Source organism: Mercenaria mercenaria, chromosome 4 (assembly GCF_021730395.1).
Source record: "Mercenaria mercenaria strain notata chromosome 4, MADL_Memer_1, whole genome shotgun sequence".
Taxonomy (NCBI): domain Eukaryota; kingdom Metazoa; phylum Mollusca; class Bivalvia; order Venerida; family Veneridae; genus Mercenaria; species Mercenaria mercenaria.
This window is the reverse complement of record NC_069364.1, coordinates 75,645,216-75,670,241: the sequence shown is the minus strand read 5'-3', so window position 1 is coordinate 75,670,241 and position 25,026 is coordinate 75,645,216. Positions and strand designations below refer to the sequence as shown.

The 25,026-nt window shown below is 36.4% G+C and overlaps 2 protein-coding genes across 2 annotated transcripts; both read left to right on the top strand.

Annotated features, from left to right (window-relative positions):
• The first annotated feature begins 2 nt into the window (after positions 1–2).
• Positions 3–1,296, top strand: LOC128556670 (uncharacterized). Its single transcript, XM_053542283.1, has 2 exons — positions 3–13; positions 198–1,296. The coding sequence occupies exons 1-2, from the start codon at positions 3–5 to the stop codon at positions 1,294–1,296; spliced, it is 1,110 nt and encodes a 369-aa protein (XP_053398258.1).
• A 10-nt stretch (positions 1,297–1,306) lies between these two features.
• Positions 1,307–21,616, top strand: LOC123552997 (uncharacterized). Its single transcript, XM_053541706.1, has 5 exons — positions 1,307–9,010; positions 10,071–10,661; positions 11,210–11,393; positions 12,973–13,020; positions 21,132–21,616. Exons 1-4 carry the CDS (start codon positions 1,560–1,562, stop codon positions 13,009–13,011), a joined length of 8,265 nt encoding a protein of 2,754 aa, XP_053397681.1. The 5' UTR covers positions 1,307–1,559; the 3' UTR covers positions 13,012–13,020; positions 21,132–21,616.
• The last annotated feature ends 3,410 nt before the right edge of the window (positions 21,617–25,026 follow it).

The following is a 25,026-nucleotide window of genomic DNA, read 5'->3' as shown; positions in this document are numbered from 1 at the left end:
ATATGGACAACCAGCAACAAAAGCTCCATCGAAAACCGGACTTTAACAGACCTGATAAACCAAACCTTACGGTCCAAATTACGACACAGCAACAAAAGCTCCATAAACGGACTTTAACGACCTGATAAACCAAAACCTTACGATCCAAAATATGGACAACCAGCAACAAAAGCTCCATCGAAACCGGACTTTAACAGACCTGATAAACCAAAACCTTACGGTCCAAATTACGGACCACCAGCAACAAAAGCTCCACAGAAACCGGATTTTAACAGACCTGATAAACCAAAACCTTACGATCCAAAATATGGACAACCAGCAACAAAAGCTCCATTGAAACCGGACTTTAACAGGCCTGATAAACCAAAATCTTACGGTCCAAATTACGGATCAGTAGCAACAAAAGCTCCAACGAAACCGGACTTTAACCGACCTGATAAACCAAAACCTTACGGTCCAAATTACGGACCCTTAGCAACAAAAGCTCCATATAAACCGGACTTTAACCGACCTGATAAACAAAAGCCTTACGATCCGAGATTTGGACCACAAGCAACAAAAGCTCCGTCAAAACCGGACTTTAACAGACCTGATAAACCAAAACCTTATGGTCCAAATTACGGACCACCAGCAACAAAAGCTCCATATAAACCGGACTTTAACCGACCTGATCAACCAAAACCTTACGATCCAAAATATGGACAACCAGCAACAAAAGCTCCATCGAAACCGGACATTAACAGACCTGATAAACCGAACCCTTACGGTCCAAGTTACGGACCACTAGCAACAAAAGCTCCACAAAAACCGGATTTTAACAGACCTGATCAACCAAAACCTTACGATCCAAAATATGGACAACCAGCAACAAAAGCTCCATCGAAACCGGACATTAACAGACCTGCTAAACCAAAATCTTACGGTCCAAATTACAGACCAGCAGCAACAAAAGCTCCAACGAAACCGGACTTTAACAGACCTGATAAACCAAAACCTTACGGTCCAAATTACGGACCACCAGCAACAAACGCTCCATATAAACCGGACTTTAACCGACCTGATAAACCAAAACCTTACGATCCAAAATATGGACAACCAGCAACAAAAGCTATATCGAAACCGGACTTTAACAGGCCTGATAAACAAAAATCTTACGGTCCAAATTACGGATCACCAGCAACAAAAGCTCAAACGAAACCAGATTTTAACAGACCTGATAAACCAAAACCTTACGGTCCAAATTACGGACCACCAGCAACAAACGCTCCATATAAACCGGACTTTAAACCGACCTGATAAACAAAACCTTACGATCCAAATATGGACAACCAGCAACAAAAGCTCCAACGAAACCAGATTTTAACAGACCTGATAAACCAAAAACTTCCGGTCCAAATTATGGACCATCAAATTCATTAAACAAACAGTTCTCTTCAAAGTCGTCATCAAATCAGTATTCTTATGTAGAAACAACAGGCAATGATTTTGAGAGTCTAAGCAAGTTCGACACAAGAAATGTATTGAAAACTCTCAGGAAAGTCTATTACGAGCAGCTAGGTATGTCTAGTAAGAAACAATATGACTTCGGAATGAAAACGAACTCGAATATAAGTGTAAAGAAAGATATGAATCAAGGCAAATCTACTCTTAACAAACAAACCAAACAAAATATGTTGAAACTGGACTTCGGCAGACCTGACAAACAAGACAATTACAATAAAACATATGGACAACTACAAAAAGCAGCAAAACCAGAAACGCCAGGTATACCAAAACCAGACTTTACCAGACCTAATAAACCAAAACCATACGGTCCAAATTACGGCCCACCAGCAACAAAAGCTTCGTCGAAACCAGATTTTAATAGACCTGATAAACCAAAATCTTATGGTCCAAATTACGGACTACCAGCAACAAAAGCTCCATCGAAACCGGATTTTAACAGACACGATAACCCAAAACCTTACGGTCCAAATTACGGACCACCAGCAACAAAAGCTCCACCGAAACCGGACTTTAACAGACCTGATAAACCAAAACCTTACGGTCCAAATTACGGACCACCAGCAACAGAAGCTCCATCGAAACCAGACTTCAACAGACCTGATAAACCAAAATCTTACGGTCCAAATTACGGACAACCAGCAACAAAAGCTCCATCTAAACCGAACTTTAACAGACCTGATAAACCAAAACCTTACGGACCAAATTATGGACCACAAACAACAAAAGCTCCATCAAAACCGGACTTTAACCGACCTGATAAACCAAAACCTTACGGCCCAAATTATGGACCGCCAGAACCAACAGCTCCATCGAAACCGGACTTCAACAGGCCTGATAAACCAAACTCTTACGGTCCAAATTACGGACCACCAGCAACAAAAGCTCCAACGAAACCGGATTTTAACAGACCTGATAAACCGAAACCTTACGGTCCAAATTATGGACCACCAGCAACAAAAGCTCCATTCAAACCGGACTTTAACAGACCTGATAAACCAAAATCTTACGGTCCAAATTACGGACCACCAGCAACAAAAGCGCCACTGAAATCGGATTTTAACAGACCTGATAAACCAAAACCTTACGGTCCAATTTACGGACCACCAGCAACAAAAGCTCTACCGAAACCTGATTTTAACAGACCTGATAAAGCAAAACCTTACGGTCCAAATTACGGACCACCAGCAACAGAAGCTCCATCGAAACCAGACTTCAACAGACCTGATAAACCAAAATCTTATGGTCCAAATTACGGACCACCAGCAACAAACGCTCCATCGAAACCAGATTTTAACAGACCTGCAAACGATGGACTATATGGGCAACCTAACTTTAGAAAGTCTCAAAAACAGGTGGATGAACAATCTTATCAAGATTCAAAGAATGTGTTTTCAAAGGAAGCAGTAGTGGAAAATAGTTCATCGTCGACTTCATACAAGTTTGGAAATGTAAACACAGTCTTTGAAACGCTTAAAAAGTTATACTTCTTAAAAAACCAAAAACCTTACGGAGCACCAGCAACAAAAGCTCCATCGAAACCGGACTTTAACCGACCAGATAAACCAAAACCTAACGGTACAAATTATGGACCAACACCAACAAAAGGTCCATCGAAACCGGATTTTAACAGACCTGACATACAAAAATCTTATGGTCAAAATTATGGACAACCAGCAACAAAAGCTCCAACGAAACCGGACTTTAACAGACCTGATAAACCAAAACCTTACGGTCCAAATTACGGACCACCAGCAACAAAAGCTCCATTGAAACCTGACTTTAACAGACCTGATAAGCCAAAACCTTACGATCCTAAATATGGACCACCAGCAACAAAAGCTCCATTAAAACCGGACTTTAACAGACCTGATAACCCGAAACCTTACGGTCCAAAATACGGACAACCAGCAACAAAAGCTCCATTCAAACCGGACTTCAACAGACCTGATAAACCAAATGCTTATGATCAAAAATATGTACTACCAGCAACAAAAGCTCCATCCAAACCGGACTTTAACCGACCTGATCAACCAGAATCTTATGGTCCAAATTATGGACCGCCAGCAACAAAGGGTCCATCGAAACCGGACTTTAACAGACCTGATAAACCAAAACCTTACGGTCCAAATTACGGACCACCAGCAACACAAGCTCAACCGAAACCGGATTTCAACAGACCTGATAAACCAAAACCTTATGATCCAAAATACGGTGCACCAGCAACAAAAGCTCCATCAAAACCGGACTTCAACCGACCTGATCAACCAAAATCTTATGGTCCAAATTATGGACCGCCAGCAACAAAGGGTCCATCAAAACCGGACTTTAACAGACCTGATAAACCAAAACCTTACGGTCCAAATTACGGACCACCAGCAACAAAAGCTCCATCGAAACCGGATTTTAACAGACCTGATAAACCAAAACCTTATGATCCAAAATACGGACCACCAGCAACAAAATCTCCATTGAAACCGGACTTTAACATACCTGATAAACCAAAACCTTATGGTCCCAATTACGGACCACCAGCAACAGAAGCTCCACTAAAACCGGACTTTAACAGACCTGATAAACCAAAACCTTATGGTCCAAATTACGGACCGCCAGCAACAAATGCTCCACTGAAACCGGATTTTAACCGACCTGATAAACCAAACTCTTACGGTCCAAATTACGGACCACCAGCAACAAAGGGTCCATCAAAACCGGACTTTAACAGACCTGATAAACCAAAACCTTACGGTCCAAATTACGGACCACCAGCAACAAAAGCTCCATCGAAACCGGATTTTAACAGACCTGATAAACCAAAACCTTATGATCCAAAATACGGACCACCAGCAACAAAAACTCCATTGAAACCGGACTTTAACATACCTGATAAACCAAAACCTTATGGTCCCAATTACGGACCACCAGCAACAGAAGCTCCACTAAAACCGGACTTTAACAGACCTGATAAACCAAAACCTTATGGTCCAAATTACGGACCGCCAGCAACAAATGCTCCACTGAAACCGGATTTTAACCGACCTGATAAACCAAACTCTTACGGTCCAAATTACGGACCACCAGCAACAAAAGCTCCACTGAAACCGGATTTTAACAGACCTGATAAACCAAAACCTAATGGTCCAAAATACGGACCACCAGCAACAAAAGCTCCATTGAAACCAGACTTTAACAGACCTGATAAACCAAAATCTTACGGTCCAAATTACGGACCACCAGCAACAAAAGTTCCACCGAAACCGGACTTTAACAGACCTGATAAACCAAAATCTTACGTACCCAATTACGGACCATCGGCAACAAAAGCTCCATTGAGACCGGATTTTAACAGACCTGATAATCCAAAACCTTACGGTCCAAATTATGGACCATCAGCATCAAAAGATCCTTGGAAACCGGACTTTAACAGACCTGATAAACCAAAACCTCAGGGTTCAAATTACGGACCACCAGCAACTACACCTGCATCGAAACCGGAGTTCAACAGACCTGATAAACCAAAACCTTATGGCCCAAAATATGAGAAACCAGTGAAACATATTCCATCAAAGCCAGATTTTAATAGGCCTGGAAAATCGGAATCTAAAAAATCTTTTGCACGAAACAACACGACCTCATCATCCAAAGGACTTTCTTCTGAATATTCATTTATAAAGAATTATCTTACAAAGACAATGAACAATTCCAACTTTAAGAGCCTTGAACAACTAAATGCAAATATAGTATTGAAAATGCTAAGAAAGGTATATTTGCTACAAAGTGAAACGTCAGCTCCTAGACAACCAGATTTTGGAAGACCAGATAAACCAAGTACTAATTCAAAACAATATGAACAACCGATACCAGATTTCAATAGACCTGAAAAAACACAGACTTACAATCAAATAAATGGACAAATTCCAAAGTCCAAATCAACAATAAATTATCAAGATTCAACGAATGCCGTTTCAAAGCTAGCAGTAGTAAAAAATAGCCAATCATCGACTTCATACGACTTTAAAAATGTAAACACAGTGTTGGAAACGCTTAAAAAGTTATATTTCCTAAAAAAACAGAAACCTTACGGACCACCACAAACAAGCAATACATCGAAACCGGATTTTAACAGACCTGATAAACCAAAACCTTATGGTCCAAATTATGGACTACCAGCAACAAAATCTCCATCGAAACCGGACTTTAATAGACCCGATCAACCAAAACCTTATGGTCCAAAATACGGACTACCAGCAGCAAAAACTAAGCCGAAACCAGACTTTAACAGACCTGATAAACCAAAACCAAATTATGGACTACCAGCAACAAAAGCTCCATTTAAACCAAATTTTAACAGACCTGATCAACCAAAATCTTACGAGCCAAATAACGGACAACCAAAAACAAAAGCTCCACTGAAACCGGATTTTAACAGACCTGCTAAACCAAAACCTTACGTTCCAAATTATGGACCACCAGCAACAAATGCTCAACCGAAACCGGACTTTAACAGACCTGATAAACCAAATACTTACGGTCCAAATTACGGACCATCAGCAACAAATGCTCCATCGAAACCCGACTTTAACAGACCAGATAAACCAAAGCCGTACGGTCCAAATTATGAACCAAAAGCAATAAAAGTACCAGCGAAACCGGACTTTAACAGACCTGATAAACCAAAACCTTACGGTCCAAATTACGGACCACCAGCAACAAAGGCTCCGCGGAAACCGGACTTTAACAGACCTGATAAACCAAAACCTAATGGTCCAAAATACGGACCACCAGCAACAAAAGCTTCATTGAAACCGGACTTTAACAGACCTGATAAACGGAAACCTTACGGTCCAAATAACGGACCACCAGCAACAAAAGTTCCACCGAAACCGGACTTTAACAGACCTGATAAACCAAACTCTTACGTACCCAATTACGGACCATCGGCAACAAAAGCTCCATTGAGACCGGATTTTAACAGACCTGATAAACCAAAATCTTACGGTCCCAGTTACGGACCACCAGCCACAAAAGCTCCACTGAAACCGGATTTTAACAGACCTGATAAACCAAACTCTTACGGTCCAAATTACGGACCACCAGCAACAAAAGCTCCAACGAAACCGGACTTTAACAGACCTGATAAACCAAAATCTTACAGTCCAAATTACGGACCACCAGCAACAAAAGCTCCACTGAAACCGGATTTTAACAGACCTGATAAACCAAACTCTTACGGTCCAAATTACGGACCACCAGCAACAAAAGCTCCACTGAAACCGGATTTTAACAGACCTGATAAACCAAAACCTTACGGTCCAAATTACGGACCACCAGCAACTAAAGCTCCACTGAAACCAGACTTTAACAGACCTGATAAACCAAAACCTTACGGTCCAAATTACGGACCACCAGCAACAAAAGCTCCACCAAAACCGGATTTTAACAGACCTGATAAATCAAAACCTTACGGTCCCAGTTACGGACCATTAGCAACAAAAGCTCCATTGAAACCGGATTTTAACAGACCTGATAAACCAAAACGTTACGGTCCAAATTATGGACCACTAGCAACAAATGCTCCATCGAAACCAGACTTTAAGAGAGCTGATAAACCACAATCTTACGATCCAAATTACGGAAAGGTAGTTATTCCACCGAAACCTGACTTTAGCAGACCTAAAAAACTAAAACCTTCTGGTCAAGTGTATGACCAACAGTTCAATTATGATTCCATAAACCTGATTACAAAGAAGACAGTTGGAAAGGAATATTCATCATCGGCCACGAATAGTTTCAATTATAAAAATGCAAATAGCATGTTAGAAACGCTTAAGAAATTATATCTGCTTAAGAAAGGGAAGTCGGCTGAATCTGCTTCACAATATTTTGGCAGACCTGATAAACGAGATGGAAAAAATCAAATGCAAAGTAAAGGAAGTAAACTTACTCCGTCAAATAAGAACTTTGACATGCCTGTGAAATCTGATTCGTACATTCCAACGTACGGACAACCGGATAATCTTTACATAAACAAGCAAACTTACAGAAAACAAGAAAAACCTACTGTAACAAAACCAAATTTTGGCAGACCGGAAAAGCCAGACCTGGCAATGCGTAAAACTGGGGGATACGCTGGAATTGGTGAGGCTTCGCAGGTTATAAAATCAAGTTTAAAACAAATCATCTCAAACAAGGCAGGTACTAAGAAACAAACTTACGGAACTGTGAAACAAGAACCTAACAATCCAATGTATGGACAACCAGGAATAAACGCTCCATTAAAACCAGACTTTAGTAGGCCTAATAAGCCAGAAACAAACAATCAAGCATATGGACAACAGAGAAAATCCTCTCCCTCAAAACCAGACTTTAAAAGACCCCCAAAACAAGAACCTTACAGACCAAAGTATGGACAACAACCGAAACCCGTACCATCGAAACCAGATTTTGGGAAACCTAAAAAAACCAAATCTTACGATTTAACGTATGGACAGCCAGCCAAATCTGCTTTGCCAAAACCAGTTTTTGGCAGGCCTCATAAACCTGATCCTTCGTATGGACAACCGGAAAAAAAACCTGCTTCACCAAACCAGTATTATTTCAGACCAGATAAGTCCGACCAAAACAATCTACCTAATGGACAACTAGGAAAATCGGCTCCTCCTAAGCCAAACTTTGGCAGGCCGGGTCAACCTGATTTTTCGAATTCAGTGTATCGTAAACCAAGTAAATCTGATCCATCAAAACTAGATTTCAGCAGTGCAGGTAAGCCAGATCCAAACATTCCAACACGTGGACAGCAAGGTAAACAATATTTTGCTGGAGATGGAAATATATATGATTTTACCAGCTCTAATCAAGACAAAACAAGCTTTGTTTTACAAACAATGAGGAAATTGTATCTAGAACAACAAGGAAATCTTATTCAACATAATACCGACACTGGTAGAACTGACACGATAGTCACGAAAGAGCGAAATAGTCAACCAAATCTATTAAGTATTTCGCAAACCGATTACAGTAGTTCAAATCAAAATACAAAAGTAAGCCAAGATCAATTTCTTGTTAATTCCGTGGCACAAAAGCCAGACTTTTACAGACCAGAGAAACTTACAAAACCATATGGAGATACAAATACTTACACGAAAAATAAACAACCAGTACCCAGTATAACATTAAAGAAAAAGTCAAAAGTGCCTGAATCATATATACCAGAAAAGCCGAAATCTGCCTCACCTATTGTGAGTATCGCATCGTCTGAGCAAATAAATCAAGGCAGCAAATTTGCTGGATCTAATATGAGAACTGTATCGAAGAGTGAGACAAGTTTTAACACTGGGCGACTTGTGAAAATAAATGCCGGAACAGAAACGCACGTAAAGAAGCATACCCACGCTACAGGACGAGCACAAGGCAATCATGGGCATGGGTCAAAGGTCAACTGCAGTGTTCTTGCACCTTGTTGTGGCGATGATGATTTCACTTATCTCTCAGAGTGTTTCTTGCCTTCGTAAGTATATAATTATCACGTTACTATTACATCTGTCCATCATTCTCCTGTTATCCTGATAAATGTGGAAAAGTACAACGCACAGAAAAACACAGTTTTAAACTGTGAATGACGCAACAAACAAAATCAGTTATGAAGCCCGTATAGAGGTAAATGTTTGTTACCATAAACAGCTGTAAACAGCTGTAACTTTGAGGAACTTGCTGCATCGTCACTGTGAAAAGAATTTTCACCAAAGCGATATGCATATACTGTATTAATAACAGAAGATTTATTTGCAAGGAATGCAGTAACAAGAAGTTATTACAAGAATAATTTACATTTAAAAGACTGTTTTTACCATATATCATTCAGTATATTCACTACTGTTATGAATTTGTAATAAGTGGGAACAGTTTTAACAAGCTTGGTAAATATCTTTAAAACATAGCGTACCATAGTTGTTTGACTTTATGAAAGCTGTGTGTGCTTACGCAATATGCCATTTTATCATCCTACCGATCAGTGAAACAGTTTCGTTCTTTTATTATAAACATAATAAACAAAATGATGTATGATTATGAATTATATGGCAAAGTCATCCTTAAAGAACATCTAACAAGTAAATTTGGCTAGAATATTTCCAAGTATATATTTCAGACATTGTACGGAATGTTTTAAATTTTGGCCGAGACACCTTTATAAAACGTACTAAATATCATAATTTCTGTTGATTTGAAATACATGTAGCTATTGGTGCAGAATGGTGAATGGAATACAAATCATAGGTTTAGAATATACGTGGAGTGATTCCATTAATTTACTCAGATGTTGGGATTTCACACCTGCAAGATTTTGTAATGTATATCAGCTGGCTCGCTTGATGTCAAAACTCGTAATATTATATTAAGACAAACACATAAATGAAAAACTTTGATATGTTGTTTATTCTGGAGCAAAAAGGTAGAAAGAATCAGGCGTCCCCGTAGATCTTTACTATGTACATTTTATTTAGAATAAAATGGATCCGGTATATTTTATTTCTACAGCTTACAAAACGTTTGTGTTATCTATTATTTAGATCGGTGAAAAAGATTTGCGATGGATTCTGTCCATGTCCAGGACTGAGACAATATTCAGGTCAGGCACCAATAATTCCGGCTTCGAAAACATCGCCTCTGAAAGCACTGCCTATTGTTTCATCGCAAGGATTTGACGCAGGAGCTGGTGCAGCTGGTGGTGTTGGTGGATCCAGTGGTGCTGGTAGAGCCAGTGGAGTAAGTGGTGCTGGTGGAGCCGGTGGTGCTGGTGAAGCCGGTGGTGCTGGTGGAGCCGGTGGTGCAGATGGAGCCGGTGGTGCTGGTGGCGCTGGTGAAGCCGGTGGTGCTAGTGAAGCCGGTGGAGCTGGTGGAGCCAATGGCGCTGGTGGAGCCGGTGGTGCAGGTGGAGCCAATGGCGCTGGTGGAGCCGGTGGTGCTGGTGGCGCCGGTGGTGCTGGTGGAGCCGGTGGTGCAGGTGGAGCCAATGGTGCAGGTGGAGCCGGTGGTGCTGGTGGACAGAAAATAACAGGATTAAAAGCTTTATGTGCCAAAAAGTGCAGACCTTTAGCATTTAACCCAGTTTGCACAACACAAGGAAACACCTATGACAACGAATGTGTCCAGAAGTGCAGGTAAGAACACAAACATTTTGGTTTCGCACATGCTTCTTCTCAAACCATTCATACGGCGCCTGTCATTTGACTACACAAACTGACATTTGTACTTTATATTTTGACAAAGTGCGCTTTCCATACTCTTCTTTAAATACCATAAAATACCCCCGAATTCCATTATAGTGTTAAAATGTATAATTTTATAAACTGCATACGTATCAAAGTTCGATTGGTTTAAACTTACAGTACTGAATTATGACAGTAGATTCTGATTAAACGTTTTGCTACCAGTTTTCCTGACTTGATTACGTGCTCTAGTGGCTATAGCCGATCGCCTGCCTTCCGAAACTAAAGTGTTTACGAATATAGAGCGAATAATATAAGAAAAGTATCCGGTAGTCAGCCGAGTACGTTTTATTTTCATTATTCTGGTAATGGTAATAGAAACAGAACAAACAATGTTTTGATAAGTCATATATATATATATATATATATGGCTATTTCTCGAATAACAACCAGTAAATATTTACATATTAACTTATAACTTTGCTTTGAATCTTAAATAGAGGAGAAAAATTTGCATGTAATGGAATATGCCCCTGCAAAATCGATGATGGAATACCGGCCAATGGAATGGGAGGAGGAGGTGGAAACGGTGCTGATGCCAGTTCAGATATAGCCACAGCAGCCTCAATGGCGGTTTTAAGCCGATCAAGAGATGATAACACGCCAGATGATAGCGGGGACATGGTACGTATTCATGGTCTTATTTAATAATTTAAGTCGCAACGTTAACAAAGACCATCTTGACAAAAATTGTCAATACCTTAACTGTTTGTATATATTGTGAATTTTGGCATTTTGGTTCACAAGTATATATGTTTAATTATATTATATTAAACAAGGATGCGTATGTCAAATCCTTGAGCTTTGCATATTTCTAGATATATGTCCAATTAACTTTTGTCTTCAGGCTGTATCATATATATCATGATTGACAGCAGTTCAACGACAGTAGTGGCGTCTGTCATCACTGATCTTCATCGTAAATAACATGGTCGATAGTGGTTTTGGTCATTAAAACAGTAGTGACGTCACTATACATCATCGTCGAATTTTTTCGCATATGTCATGATCGAGAGACGATTGTTGTAACTTTCTTTATCATAAATAATAAGGTCAACCGTAGCGCTGACTATTATGATATGACAGTAGTGACGTAACTATTCATCGTCATCGATCTTTCTCGTTTAAAGCAAGAACAATTGTTGTATTTGCAGCAGTGGTGATGTTTCTTTCTAACGTCTATCTTACATTTCTATATTGAACGTAGATCCGATTAAATGTTATAATTTTATAATTTGAATCAAAGTTCCAAAACGAATAAAACGGTATCGGCGTAAATTGTTGTTCAACATCGTTTTAAAACAATTTTTTTTCGTGTACAAGATGGTCATTTTAACGGAGCGACAGTCGTATCCATTATTATAACATTATCAAGAGGGATTATGTGGTATGTTAATCACCTAGAAATTAATCAAATGACATTTTACTTACAGCTGTCTAAACTATTCATGTTCTAAGTAAGTATATACAAAGCTTAAAGAAAACGTCCCGCCTACTAATGTTTTTATTTATTTTGTTTGATACGCTGGTAACTTGCATATTTTATTTACGACTAATTCATTAACACCTTCTTTCAGTCTCTTGTAGCAGTGGTTCCCCTTTGATAACCAAATACTAGTTTTAGATTAAATAAAGGACAGATGTAGGGGATACTCAGTATGCTTATATGAACATTTAAACATAATTTCCAAAGAACTTAAATGACTTAAATTCTTTAAACTGACTCAGATTCATCAAATACAATTTGAGACCGGATTTCCTAAGATTATTTCCAGTGTGCACAAATTAATGCACTATATAATTCAAATCAAACGGGAACTCTGTTTAACTTTGATTCCTTTATTCAAAGATACTATATTGTACGACTGCCTGATGTATACACTGAACAGAATTGCTAGGACTCGAATTACATTACGCTTAGGGTATTTGGTAAAATGGTGGAAATTGAAAATTAATTCTTATTTCAGTTTTCAGTAAGATTAAATATTGTTACACTCTCAATCGAATTTCCGTATTTACTTTTTTACGAAATGTTACAATATTATTGAGCAGTTTGGTTCAGGGTATATAGGTACAACTCCTATATAGCTTATAGCGTTTTCTGACTATTGCATGAATAGGCTTGTTGCTAACATTAGCAAACCTTTGATATAATTATGTTTTTGACATTTTAAAACGTTTTTATATATATTATGTATTTCAGTTAAGGAAGTTAAGGCAATTACGGAGATTATATCCGTGACGAAAATGGGTACAAAAATATGTTTTTAAAACTGTTTCTTTGTGTGTTTGTTTGTTTGTTCAAAATACGGATAGATATAAAGCACCTCCTTGCTGCGCTTTGCTGTCAACACGTCTTGAATGCACCGAAATTGACACTTTTTAATACTTGACAGTCCTGGGTTATATAACTGTATTTCTACTATCCTTTCCGCCAATGGATAAACACCTGTGGTAGTGATTATATCTAAAATTATCAGAACTTTTAAAATAATAGTTACTGCAAGAATATTTGATAATGCTTTTGTTTTATTTGAACTGCACTCTCTTTTTGCATGATTTTTTTTTTCAAAGATATTTTTCATAGTGACATATGCAACATAAAAACTTGTGATTTAAGCGTCCCGGAATTAATGAGGGACGTCACTTTGTTGATTCAAAATATTTCAATTCTAAATAACCGAAAGACTATTTTGTCATATTAGTTATGTTTTTTTGTGTAAAATATATAGTCATATATCTTGAAAACTGTTTAGATATTTGACCCCCCGATAGGTTTAAGCTATTATAAACTGTCGCTCTGCGAAGGATCAGCTGTCTCTTAAAATTTATTCTCCCTTTGCGACCAGTGTAGATCTTGATCTGCACTGTTCACCATTCAGCAAGTATCTTTTTATTAAGCACCCCTTTTAACAGTTAATGGTACTGTCCAATTTGAAAGATGGACAAGTTCATTATAGAAATTTAAAAGGGTAAGGGTTAACACAGGACACATCTACTGATACATTGCTGAGGTATCATACTTTTTAGGATTTTAGGATAATGACAACAATTTGTGTAAAATCTTGTATGAAACGTTAAAGGCAAATTGCGATATAAAAAATCATATTGTTGGAATTATAGATCTTTTTAATTACACTTCAGTGTCCATTTAAATTGCACTGCCTAACTGCTGAGTTTATTTTGCTTCACACGCACGCTTTTTTAGTAAAACTCAGAAAACACCAAACAGAAAGCACAGTATCAATTAATGCTGATTGAGCATACACGTGCACAGATATATGAAAGATCATCTACTGCAAATGAACGAAGAGTGATAAAAGATTCATAAATTTAGATTGCGGTTGTGTACTTTTTTAACTGTAGTATAACTGTCTCAATCAAATTATCTTATCATACACTAGTATAAATCACTATATATAGGGTTATTATAACAGTAGCTCGATTTGGGATGCTGTATCCGGCTCGAGTGGATTTTTGCCAGATCGGATCTCACGAGGCGCACAAGCACCGAGTGTGATCCGACCTTGCAAAATCAACAAGAGTCGAATACAAAATTCCAGATCAAGCTACTGTTATAATGACTCTGTTATCAAATACCTCTACCTTTTTGTTTTTTGTTTTGTTATTGAACGAAATCTTCAATGTAAAATGGAACTAAGTGAAGTTTTTATGTGCGCTATTTATAGAACTGTGTCAGGTCATGCATAATTATGAAAGTAGTCCGGCAGCATAAATACAAAAGGTACAATACGGAATTTAAAAGATGCAATACGGCCTATTCATATTTAATTGTGAAATACAAGCCGATTTCTTTATAGAATTTATATTGGTATATAATGAATATATGTATATGCACATATATGAGGATATTCAAGATTTATGCGTGAATATGGTCTAGCCCGGTGACTTTCATCGAATGGCATGAAAATAAAAGATTTCACGTGTGGCTTAGCTACGAGCGAAATATGTGTTATTTTTCATACCATGACATGAAAATAAAAAACATATCCATGCAAAAAAATAAAGATTGTCCTGTTTATTATGTACATAAATGATTGAAAACGTCGTTTGTTTACATTTAGAACGAGCGACAACAACAACATTACATTTTCCGTACTGCCAAAATTTAGTCTTATTTTGGAAATAAACGAAAAAAGATACCTTTACAGCATCCGTGATTATATTAAATATGAAACTGTAAAAAAGCAAATGGGTTGGAGCACAAGTTTTACCAACATTAATGACGGCCCTCCCCTGAAATAAGTAAGATAACAAAATGATCGGAGTTGTGTTCAAGATCCATAAATATCAAGTAAATGTTTTATATGCAGTATTTTATATTATATACGTACTGTAGAAACAGTTTGAATGTCTGTTTTACCGTTATAAAATTGACAAAAAATCTAACATGGCTAACAATGCTTTCATCATCACAACGATAATATGATGACGTCACTTCGACGTAATATTTGGCGCCATGTAAGCATCGAGAAATAGCGCTTTCAGGTTCGATCAAATATTTTAATTAAACATGTTTAAAAAGAAATGTCACATAGTTTATCTACACTCACACACGGAGTTGGTTATTAGCTGTGTAGAATAATTCGCCATCATTTGCGCCCTAATGGAACTATTCCGGTCCTGGCGTGTATAAACAAAAAAAAAGTGACGACCTACCATTTGGCGCCATACATGCGCTAATAAACAGTTCTATCATATCTTATCTAAATTTTACAATAAAATATATGATATGTTAGACTCAACAACATTTATAGCAAAACTCGGGTGATTATACGTCGTACGAAATAATAAATTATTACGCCCGATGTATAACCACCCATCGTGCATAAATATTGTTAAAACACGGTTTTGCTATAAATTATTTCTTAATTAAACGATGTAACTGTTTAATTGATTATAACCAAATGCTTGATTGGCGTATTACATAATAATGATGCTCCATCCTAAGATTTCGATGAAAGTTGTATCAGTCATCAAACTATATTAATTGTAATATGAACGCGTTTAATTTTTATTTTTTTTATTTTATTTTTTTTTGCTATACCTCCTGTCAGATCTTCATCAAATGTCTGGACACTCTGAGTAAGCACAAAAGCTAGGTAATGAAATAGGTAAAGAAATGTTTAAAATAAATTAAAAAAGCTTTAATAATTAGCCTTACATTTTGAGAAAAAAAAATCCAACAACACCAAATCATTGAAAGAAAAGGTTGTTTCACATAATAATTGAACACATATAAAACATGTATTTTACTCTACACAACTGTCAATTTACTGAAATATACATTGAATTCTGGAAATTGGCTGCATAAAGGGGCCACACTTTCGGACATTTCAGCGCCTTTAAAAGCTCGCCATTTTCAAAGAACTGTTACATATCTACGTTTCGATGCATTTGCAATAATGCCCCAGTGCTGAAATTTCACATAACTAGGTTGAACGTAGTTTTCAGTGATTGTTGTACGCTTTTATTATATATCTCCGCCTTTTTGTTTGTTCTTTTGTTATCAATGTTTGTCTATTGTAAAATTGATAAGGTGAGTTTTTATGTGCGTTGTTTATAGAACTGTGATAGGACATGCCTATTAAATGAAAGTAGGCCGGCAACATACAATACAAAAGGTACAATACGGATTTTTTTCGGCCTGTTCATATTTACTTGAGGAATACAAGCCGTATTCTTGACAGAATTTATGTAAGTATATAATAAATCAGTATACTGATACTTGTTCCGTAGATAAATATTCATGTCTTATGGCATACAGACACTAAATAGAAAAATGGCGCGAAAAAAAATGGTAGTCGCATAATGGCGGATACAAATAGTCCTCAGTTTTTTCGCTGTGTAGAGCTATTTTCCTTATTTTCTTTGCAATTTTTTTGGTAAAATCACATGACAGATCTATGTTTGACATGAAGATAGCATTTTGATCATGAAATAACACCATGACAAAATTTTTCATGGAAACTTAGATCATACACCACCAGTATAATTTGGGGTCTCATTTTTTAGCTGATTTTGCAGTTTGTGTGTTTGACTGAAATTATTTTTCTTGCATCAAACATGACACCCACTTTTCTTTTGATTTTTAGTTAGCACTGACAATATTCTTCAAGAAAATGTAAGTTACAGAAATTTAAAATGGGTCCTGATGTGTGCTGCGGTCATTGGAAATAGGTCAATTTTATATAGAATAAAGAACAACAACTATTTAGTGTGTTATAACCTATAAGATGACATTGGTAAAAAATGAAATCTGGCCAGATAATGGTGGAAAGGGGCTAGTTTGATTAGAATTTGATAGAAAATGACAAATTAATGGCAATTTTGTTGAAAATGAGGATAAAACCCAAAAATATCACATTTCCACTGTTTTGGGTGTATTTTTTTCATAAACTGCGTATTTATAGGCTACTGATTGCTATTTTCTGTCCATCAGAGGTAAAAGTGAAGATATATAACAGTTTAAATGTGTAATTTGCATGCAGATCAGAGTAGAAAATGTCAAAACAGGGCAAAACAAGGCTGAATTTAGGGTAACTGCTTCAACATTATGTCGCGACAGCTATTTTTGACAAAATCTGACGCTTTGTCTTATGGTACTGAAAATGCCATAAAAACCTGGAAACTGTTGATATCAAGCTAAAACCTTGGATTTCTTCATGCATTTGGGTTTCTTGTACATTTCAAATGAAATTGGCACACTGTCAGAGAAAAAAGTTTTTCTTATAGGCATACAGACACTAAATAGAAAAATGGCGCGAAAAAAAAATGGTAGTCGCATAATGGCGGATACAAATAGTCCTCAGTTTTTTCGCTGTGTAGAGCTATTTTCCTTATTTTCTTTGCATTTTTTTTGGTAGAATCACATGACAGATCTATGCTTGACATGAAGATAGCATTTTGATCATGAAATAACACCATGACAAAATTTTTCATGGAAACTTAGATCATACACCACCAGTATAATTTGGGGTCTCATTTTTTAGCTGATTTTGCAGTTTGTGTGTTTGACTGAAATTATTTTTCTTGCATCAAACATGACCCCCACTTTTCTTTTGATTTTTAGTTAGCACTGACAATATTCTTCAAGAAAATGTAAGTTACAGAAATTTAAAATGGGTCCTGATGTGTGCTGCGGTCATTGGAAATAGGTCAATTTTATATAGAATAAAGAACAACAACTATTTAGTGTGTTATAACCTTATTTGCTACGTAATTTTCGTGTGAAACAACCCTTTCTTTCTATGATTTAATTGATGTCGTTGATTTTTTTTTCCTCAAAAATTTAAGGCTTTGCGCTAAATCTGTTTCTTGAAAATGTAACTGACTTTAAGTGACATATACATTTTTATTTTAGAAATATTTAAATAAGTTTTCATTTAATTTTGTGTTTTTAGTTGGTTTTGTTCTGCCCAAATGCAAGTCAGCAAATTTAAGCTGCATGCATAATAAAAGGAAGTATAATGCCAACACAACTTTGTCAAGTAAGATAAATTGTTGTTTGAAGTTTCGTGACTTTTAAGAGATAGAAAACAGATCTGCCGACTAGTTAGCTTCTCATACATTGTTTATTCATCTTAAATTTAAATGATTCTGTCAGGCGAAAAATCTTTTCTTTTTTCGCCCCTCACATAACGAAATAACTTAATTTTCGCTCTTCATTTTTTTGTATGTGTTTTAATTAAAATCTCTCTAGAGGCACATCACAATAACTTTATTCAGACATAAGTCCAGTTAAATTACTTCAATGTTATTGATATTAAAATCCATTTGTTTTGAAAAAGTAAAATTATATATTTTACATTTGTAGATTTTTTTCACTCATTACACTTCATGCTTTCAAGCAAAGAAATGGGTGGCAAAGTAATAATTTTAACTCCAAAGTTTTCAGAGGTCCTATAGGAATACAAATTAAATTAAAATTGGAAGTGTACAACATACTGCCTATCCAAACTGATTAAAAGGAATACTTTTCCTTCAGGGTAATATTTTAGAAAAAAATGTGCAGTCAGAATTACAGACAAATATAAGCCCCCTCCTGGACAAAAGTCCTTACATTCATGCTCAAGAAGCCAAAGGACATCTTAAGCTTCTCATTTTTGCCAAGTTCCTTTTTAAACTAGATTAATATGAAATGAATCTTGCAGTAATGCATAATTTCTGTTATCAAAAAACCCTCTTTTAACCAAGTAACCGACTGTCACAAGCGTACTTTACAATAAAACATGTATGTTGTAGTGATAACGCAAGTGTTTTAGTTATTAGTTATAATATTTGCAGAATACCGAGGGATTGGCAGATGGTAGGGAGACGGTACCTACAAATCCCAAGGAATTCTACAGAAGTTATAATACGAACCAAACATGCGTTAACGCTGTTCAGGCATAAAACGTGTACAAAAGGAAAAAATGAATGAATTGATAACGTCATGAAATTTCCATGAAATGTGCGGTAAAGTCAGCGTTGGTTGATCCCGTTGGCGTCATTTCCGTTTGAAATATTTATTACGAGGCAGTAATACGTTTACGCTTTGTCACGGAACGCGTATATAAAAAGTGTTAACAGCGCGTGAGCACGAGAACTTGTCTGTTTACATACGTTTACTCTCCTGTTAAATCACCCATTGAAAACTACGAGAAAAAGGCAGTTTTATTCTGGAACACTAAAAAGATACTTACACTTTAAAGCTGTAATACGACAGTTTGCTATACCGCGAAAATATGTGACAATCCGCAGGAATAGGTCGATTAGGTATTACTGTTAATGAAAAGGGTTTGTCTTAACAGTTAAAACTTAATATTTCATAGGATTTTGACCTTTATTTCATATTCATACTGCATATGACTTTAATTCTTTTGTTTTTATGACTGAATTAATCATCTATAAAATTTTATTTATTCAGTAGTTCCCTGTCATTTGACAATTTTAATTTCTTTTTCCTCATTAAGAACTAAATGTAAGTTAGTGTGTTGCCATTAAAATCATTGTAAGCCTTGAATTCAACCGCTCAATATATAGTGTTTGATTGTTTTACCCCTGTCTTAGCAAAATATTTAAACTTGATTTGATATTACATAGAATAATTTATATGTTTGTTTCATGGGATTATTAGGATATTTCAGTGCATGGATCTTAATAACTCCGAAGGCTGTCTAATGTGACACATGCCTGCAGTAACGACACTCTTGTTTGACAAATGGTTATTTTTTAAATTTTGTTTAAAGCATATTAAATGACATATAATGCCATAAAATAATTTTGAAATATCTCATTCTACGGCAAGTGTCTAATTTGACACATGTTTCCGCAATTCGGTGTTGTTTATTACTTGTAATATGTGCGTAACTTCCCTTTTTTTTTGATTAAAAGAATTTCCTGTTTGTATGATAGGTGACACCTACCGACTAGTCAGTGGCCAATGTTAACAAACGTTTAAAATATCATGTTGATATCATACATAATAACATTATCTGCCAGTGCTATCATTTGATCTTACCATACATAACCATGGTATTAACAATTATATTATCTAATGTTGGACGTAGTCTGATACTGTATGACTGGTGGCATAATTATGGTGGCATATTTCTGCCACGAGATAGCTTGGTAGCTATGGCAGTAATATTGTAAACTTTCCAAGAAATTTATGCATCTGAAAACATTTCAACAAAACATAATATTTTCTAGATATTTTATTTGTTTCCTGAAAATATTTAAACGCAAATTTTCGCGTAAGTGCTTGAAACTGCCACGAGATACTTGGTAGCTATCCCGATAATATTCTAAACTTTCCAGAAAAGTTGTGCATGTTTTTGAAAACATTATCGCAATAAATCATTGTTTTCAAGAGATTCTTTTTTATTTTCACGAAACTTTAGGCTATTAAAATAAAGTTTTCAGAAAAGTTCCAAATATCAAGATATTTGCTGAAAGTACTGAAATAGCTGTCTTGCTAATAAATGGCAATAAAAAGCACTTACACAAACAATATCGAGATACCAATGTAAATTATCGCAGTAATATTTCCAGGAAACTTTCGACTATTGAGATAATCTTTTCAGAAAATTTCGTGTTATCATAACATTTTTAAGTATCGCGATAGCTACCCAGCTATCTTGTGGCAGAAATGTGCCACCCTACATAATTATCACCATTTTTTTTTGTGTAACTAACTTAGCAAAGCAGAATAAACAATAGTTACGGTTGCTTTTCAGTCTCACGTAATAACATTAATCATTAATGTTTTTGTGTCTAATTACTAAATCAGTACCTTCCTATTAGAACAGTCAAAAAACTATGCGTGTATCTGAGTTCCTCTAAACATTTCTATTTCAGAATTAAAATCAAATTCGCGGCGGCTTACAGATGAAGACAAATCTAGCGGACAAATTGTTCAAGAAAGAGATGATGTTCGTCTTGCAGTTTATTGTTATTTTGATTATAAATGCACTAGTTTGAATAAATAGTGTTATATACTATTATGATGAATAAGTCGTCGTCTGATTGATAATCAGCCAAAACTGGTGTAATATCAAAAACATAATTGTTTTGTGCCGCAATATAACTGTCTGGTTGGAAGTAATTGTGTCTTTCATTAAATACAACAGTTATATTCCGATGTTTTGTTTTGTTTTCTGATATCGTGATTTATCGTAAAATGTTTTGTTTATTTAATTTTACATCGTATTAAATCTGTCTCATTTTACACAATTAAATGTTACAAAGATTTTTAAACAGCTAAGATATATTAATCGATGTACATTTTGATATGTTCTTGTACATGTTGCTTGATTTTAACAACTGGTATCATGGTAAAATAATGTCTTGTGTTTTCTTTTTTCTTTTTGAAAAAGAACAAAAAAAAAAATGCAAAAGAACGCATATTCTGTACCTGAATGCTCTGATTAAAAACAGATAAGAGCTGAAACTCGTTTTCTCGAATTCAAAGGGATCGAGTGTTTTACTTCGAGATAATCGAAATTCGACTTAAAAGGATATTTGAGCCGTGCCATGAGAAAACCAACATAGTGGGTTTGCGACCAGCATGGATCCAGACCAGCCTGCGCATCCGCGCAGTCTGGTCAGGATCCATGCTGTTTGCTTTCAAAACCTATTGCAATTAGACAAACTGTTGGCGAACAGCATGGATCCTGACCAGACTGCGCGGCGGATGCGCAGTCTGGTCTGGATCCATGCTGGTCGCAAACCCACTATGTTGGTTTTCTCATGATACGGCTCATTTGTGTACGTGTTTTTAAAACTTGAAAATGTCTTTGAGATAACCAGAATTTTGAAATAAGCGAGTTCGAAATATCGAGTTTCAATTACATTTTGAATTGTGTATGCTGCTGTGTTATTATTATTATTATACCAGATTTATATAGCGCCCTTTTCATGATAAACACGTTCAAAGGCGCTTTACATATAGCAAACGCAAATTCATCCTTTACTAGTACAGACACAAAGCGATCTGACCAAAGGGACAGAGTGAGATAAAGCCCCCAGAACAGATAGAGAGAAATCGTTTTAGATACAAGCTTGTCCGGCTAACTTAGCCTAGCTCTTTGCGAATAGACAGTCTGGTTCATTAACGTGCCTCGTGTATAGCACCGATACACGCGAAGCCGTCTTTCCTTATCAATATAGACCTCTTAGTTAGGTGGGAGACACTCAAGAGCATCTCAAAAATTTCCAGTGCCTGGACAGGGATTCGAACCCCGGACCTCTGGATTGACAGTCAAGCGTGTTACCACTAGACCACCATACAGTGTTGTCTTTGCATTTTGTCAACTTGTGGCATGTGGTGCTCGTATATGTCCAGATTCCGTCTCCATTTACCTGCCGCGATTATCTTCTTGTTAAAAGACGATGACATTGCTTTCAAAACTCGAGAGAGTTTATTATTGTTTATTATCATTATTATTATCAGTAGTAGTATTAGTATTATTATTATCATTTATTATTATTGAAAATATGCACTTCAGTGATTAAAGGAAAGATCATCAATATTAGCAAACACTCTACATCACATCTGTCATACAACATATGATAAGATTCCCTTATTAGCAAGAAATGCTTTTCTACTTAAAAAATCATATAATATTTGGAGTAATGGACCGGGTAAATTTTGTCAACTTGTGGCATGTGGTGCTCGTAGATGTCGAGATTCTGTCTCCATTTACCTGCCGCGATTATCTTCTTCTTGTAAAAAGACGATGACATTGCTTTCAAAACTCGAGAGTTTATTATTGTTTATTATCATTATTATTATCAGTAGTAGTATTATTATTATCATTTATTATTATTGAATATATGCACTTCAGTGATTAAAGGAAAGATCATCAATGTTAGCAAACACTCTACATCACACCTGTCATACAACATATGATAAGATTCCCTTATTAGAAAGAAATGCGTTTCTACTTAAAAAAATCATATAATATTTGGAGTAATGGGTGTCGACTTTTAAACCGGGTACTGTTTGAAATAGACCGACCCCGGGTACATGGGTGCTCTGATCACTTCCACCTCATTCCTGTTAATTCAAGAGACACCAGAAATGCATTGATTTGGCTGGCTTCTTCTATATTGTATTTAACCACGCATGCCTGAATTAATTCGGAAGGACAGTTACTGTCTTCTTCCCACGTAATCATATTAATGCCATATTAGCGTAACTTTCAAAACATATTTATAAAATCTGTGGAAAGATCCTTTAGAAGCATTGAACGCAACCAACCAACGTAACGACAGACTCGGTTTCACAAAAGGTTGTGAAATATGTAACAGCATCGCGCCCTCTAGTGCCGCGTTAATGCCAAAAAACAAGGATAAATGTTAAACAGGTAATGCCATGTTCCAAAAAAGTAGCCTCCCCAAAACGAAACTCACAGCACGGAGATGTGCACACTACCAACACACACATACGCACCGCCTTGGAATGGTCAGTGACAAAAACACCCTTGGAGAGCTTAAACCGCCGGTTAATGTTGTGTATCCAACCTCACTCTTACCCCCACCATGCTCCAAAGACACGGGGCAGTGTAAATAAAGGTAACCCCCGCCAGGTGAATCTCTAACTCACGCAATGGAAACAAAAGGCACAGCATGTAGAATACAAAAAATGCTCCTGTATAATCATATAAAAAGCAAACCTTGAGAACAAAAACAGACCAGAAGACAGATATCAAAACAGTTCAGTCCTGGTGGGATTTAAAAACTGCTCATCACAGAGTTTCCCCTCTTCAGTCAGTTACAATCAAAGAGGGAAGCGTAGTGTCCAACTATAAACAGGTTGAACACTAAAGCCTATTGTAGTAAAGGCATGTCCTCCGTGAACTCAAAGAATCAGAAAAGGTAACGCTAAACGTTAGTGGAGTATTAAGAATCCTGAATCAACCGTATTTCAGTCGATATTTCAGGATAATATTAAGTATGAAGTATAAGTGATTTTCTATAAATATAAATATAGTACAATGTATAAACAACAAAAAGTCGTTTTCGAGAGTTTTTCTACATATTTTGAGTCTGCATACAGCATGTTCTGTTTTGACGGTACAATCACAAATTAATACTATCCTATAGAAGTCCTTTCTTATTTCAAAAAGAAGCATATATCTATGGTAGGCCTATTAACTCTGGCCGCACTTAATCGAGAAGTAGGTTAAATTAACCTGTCATCGGACGACAAGATCTGTAAACACAGAATGACAAGGCTCCAAAAGCTACGTACCACAACGCATTTTCTTTTCTAAGACTGCTAACCTACATTCGCTTGTTGTCTAGTAAGTAGTCTTTTCTGCAAGATTCTGCAAATTTTGACCCCCAGCCCACGAGTTTAGAAAGAAATATGTTCAATGATCTTTCTTGTATTTTTTGGCACAACTACCTAATTTTCAAGGTATTAACACGATTTAGACACAAGTCTTTGAGGTTACTCCACACAGGTATTCATTTTATCTAATGTCAAAAAAGCAAACATTTTGAAGAGCCTCAATGTCATATCAAAATACTGTATGTTTCTAAAAAAACGTTAATACTCCATACTGATATTGTATATCTTTTGTCAATACAGGCAGTTTTTAACATTAATTAGTTTTGGTGTTGGAGTTTCCAGTGATGGGCAATTTGTTTGGAAATATTGCAGTATAGTAAGCCATAAAAGAAGTCTTAACAAATATCTAATAATTATACTTATCACATGTTGACGTAATTGCAGTGAAATAAAGTA

What these genes read in the sequence shown, in the direction of transcription:
- LOC123552997 (XM_053541706.1), top strand. Translation starts at nt 1,560, where the DNA reads ATGTCTAGTAAGAAACAATATGACTTCGGAATGAAAACGAACTCGAAT. An exon ending in TCAGAGTGTTTCTTGCCTTC is followed by an intron (nt 9,011 to 10,070) that starts GTAAGTATATAA and finishes TCTATTATTTAG; the next exon opens with ATCGGTGAAAAAGATTTGCG. An exon ending in CAGATGATAGCGGGGACATG is followed by an intron (nt 11,394 to 12,972) that starts GTACGTATTCAT and finishes TATGTATTTCAG; the next exon opens with TTAAGGAAGTTAAGGCAATT.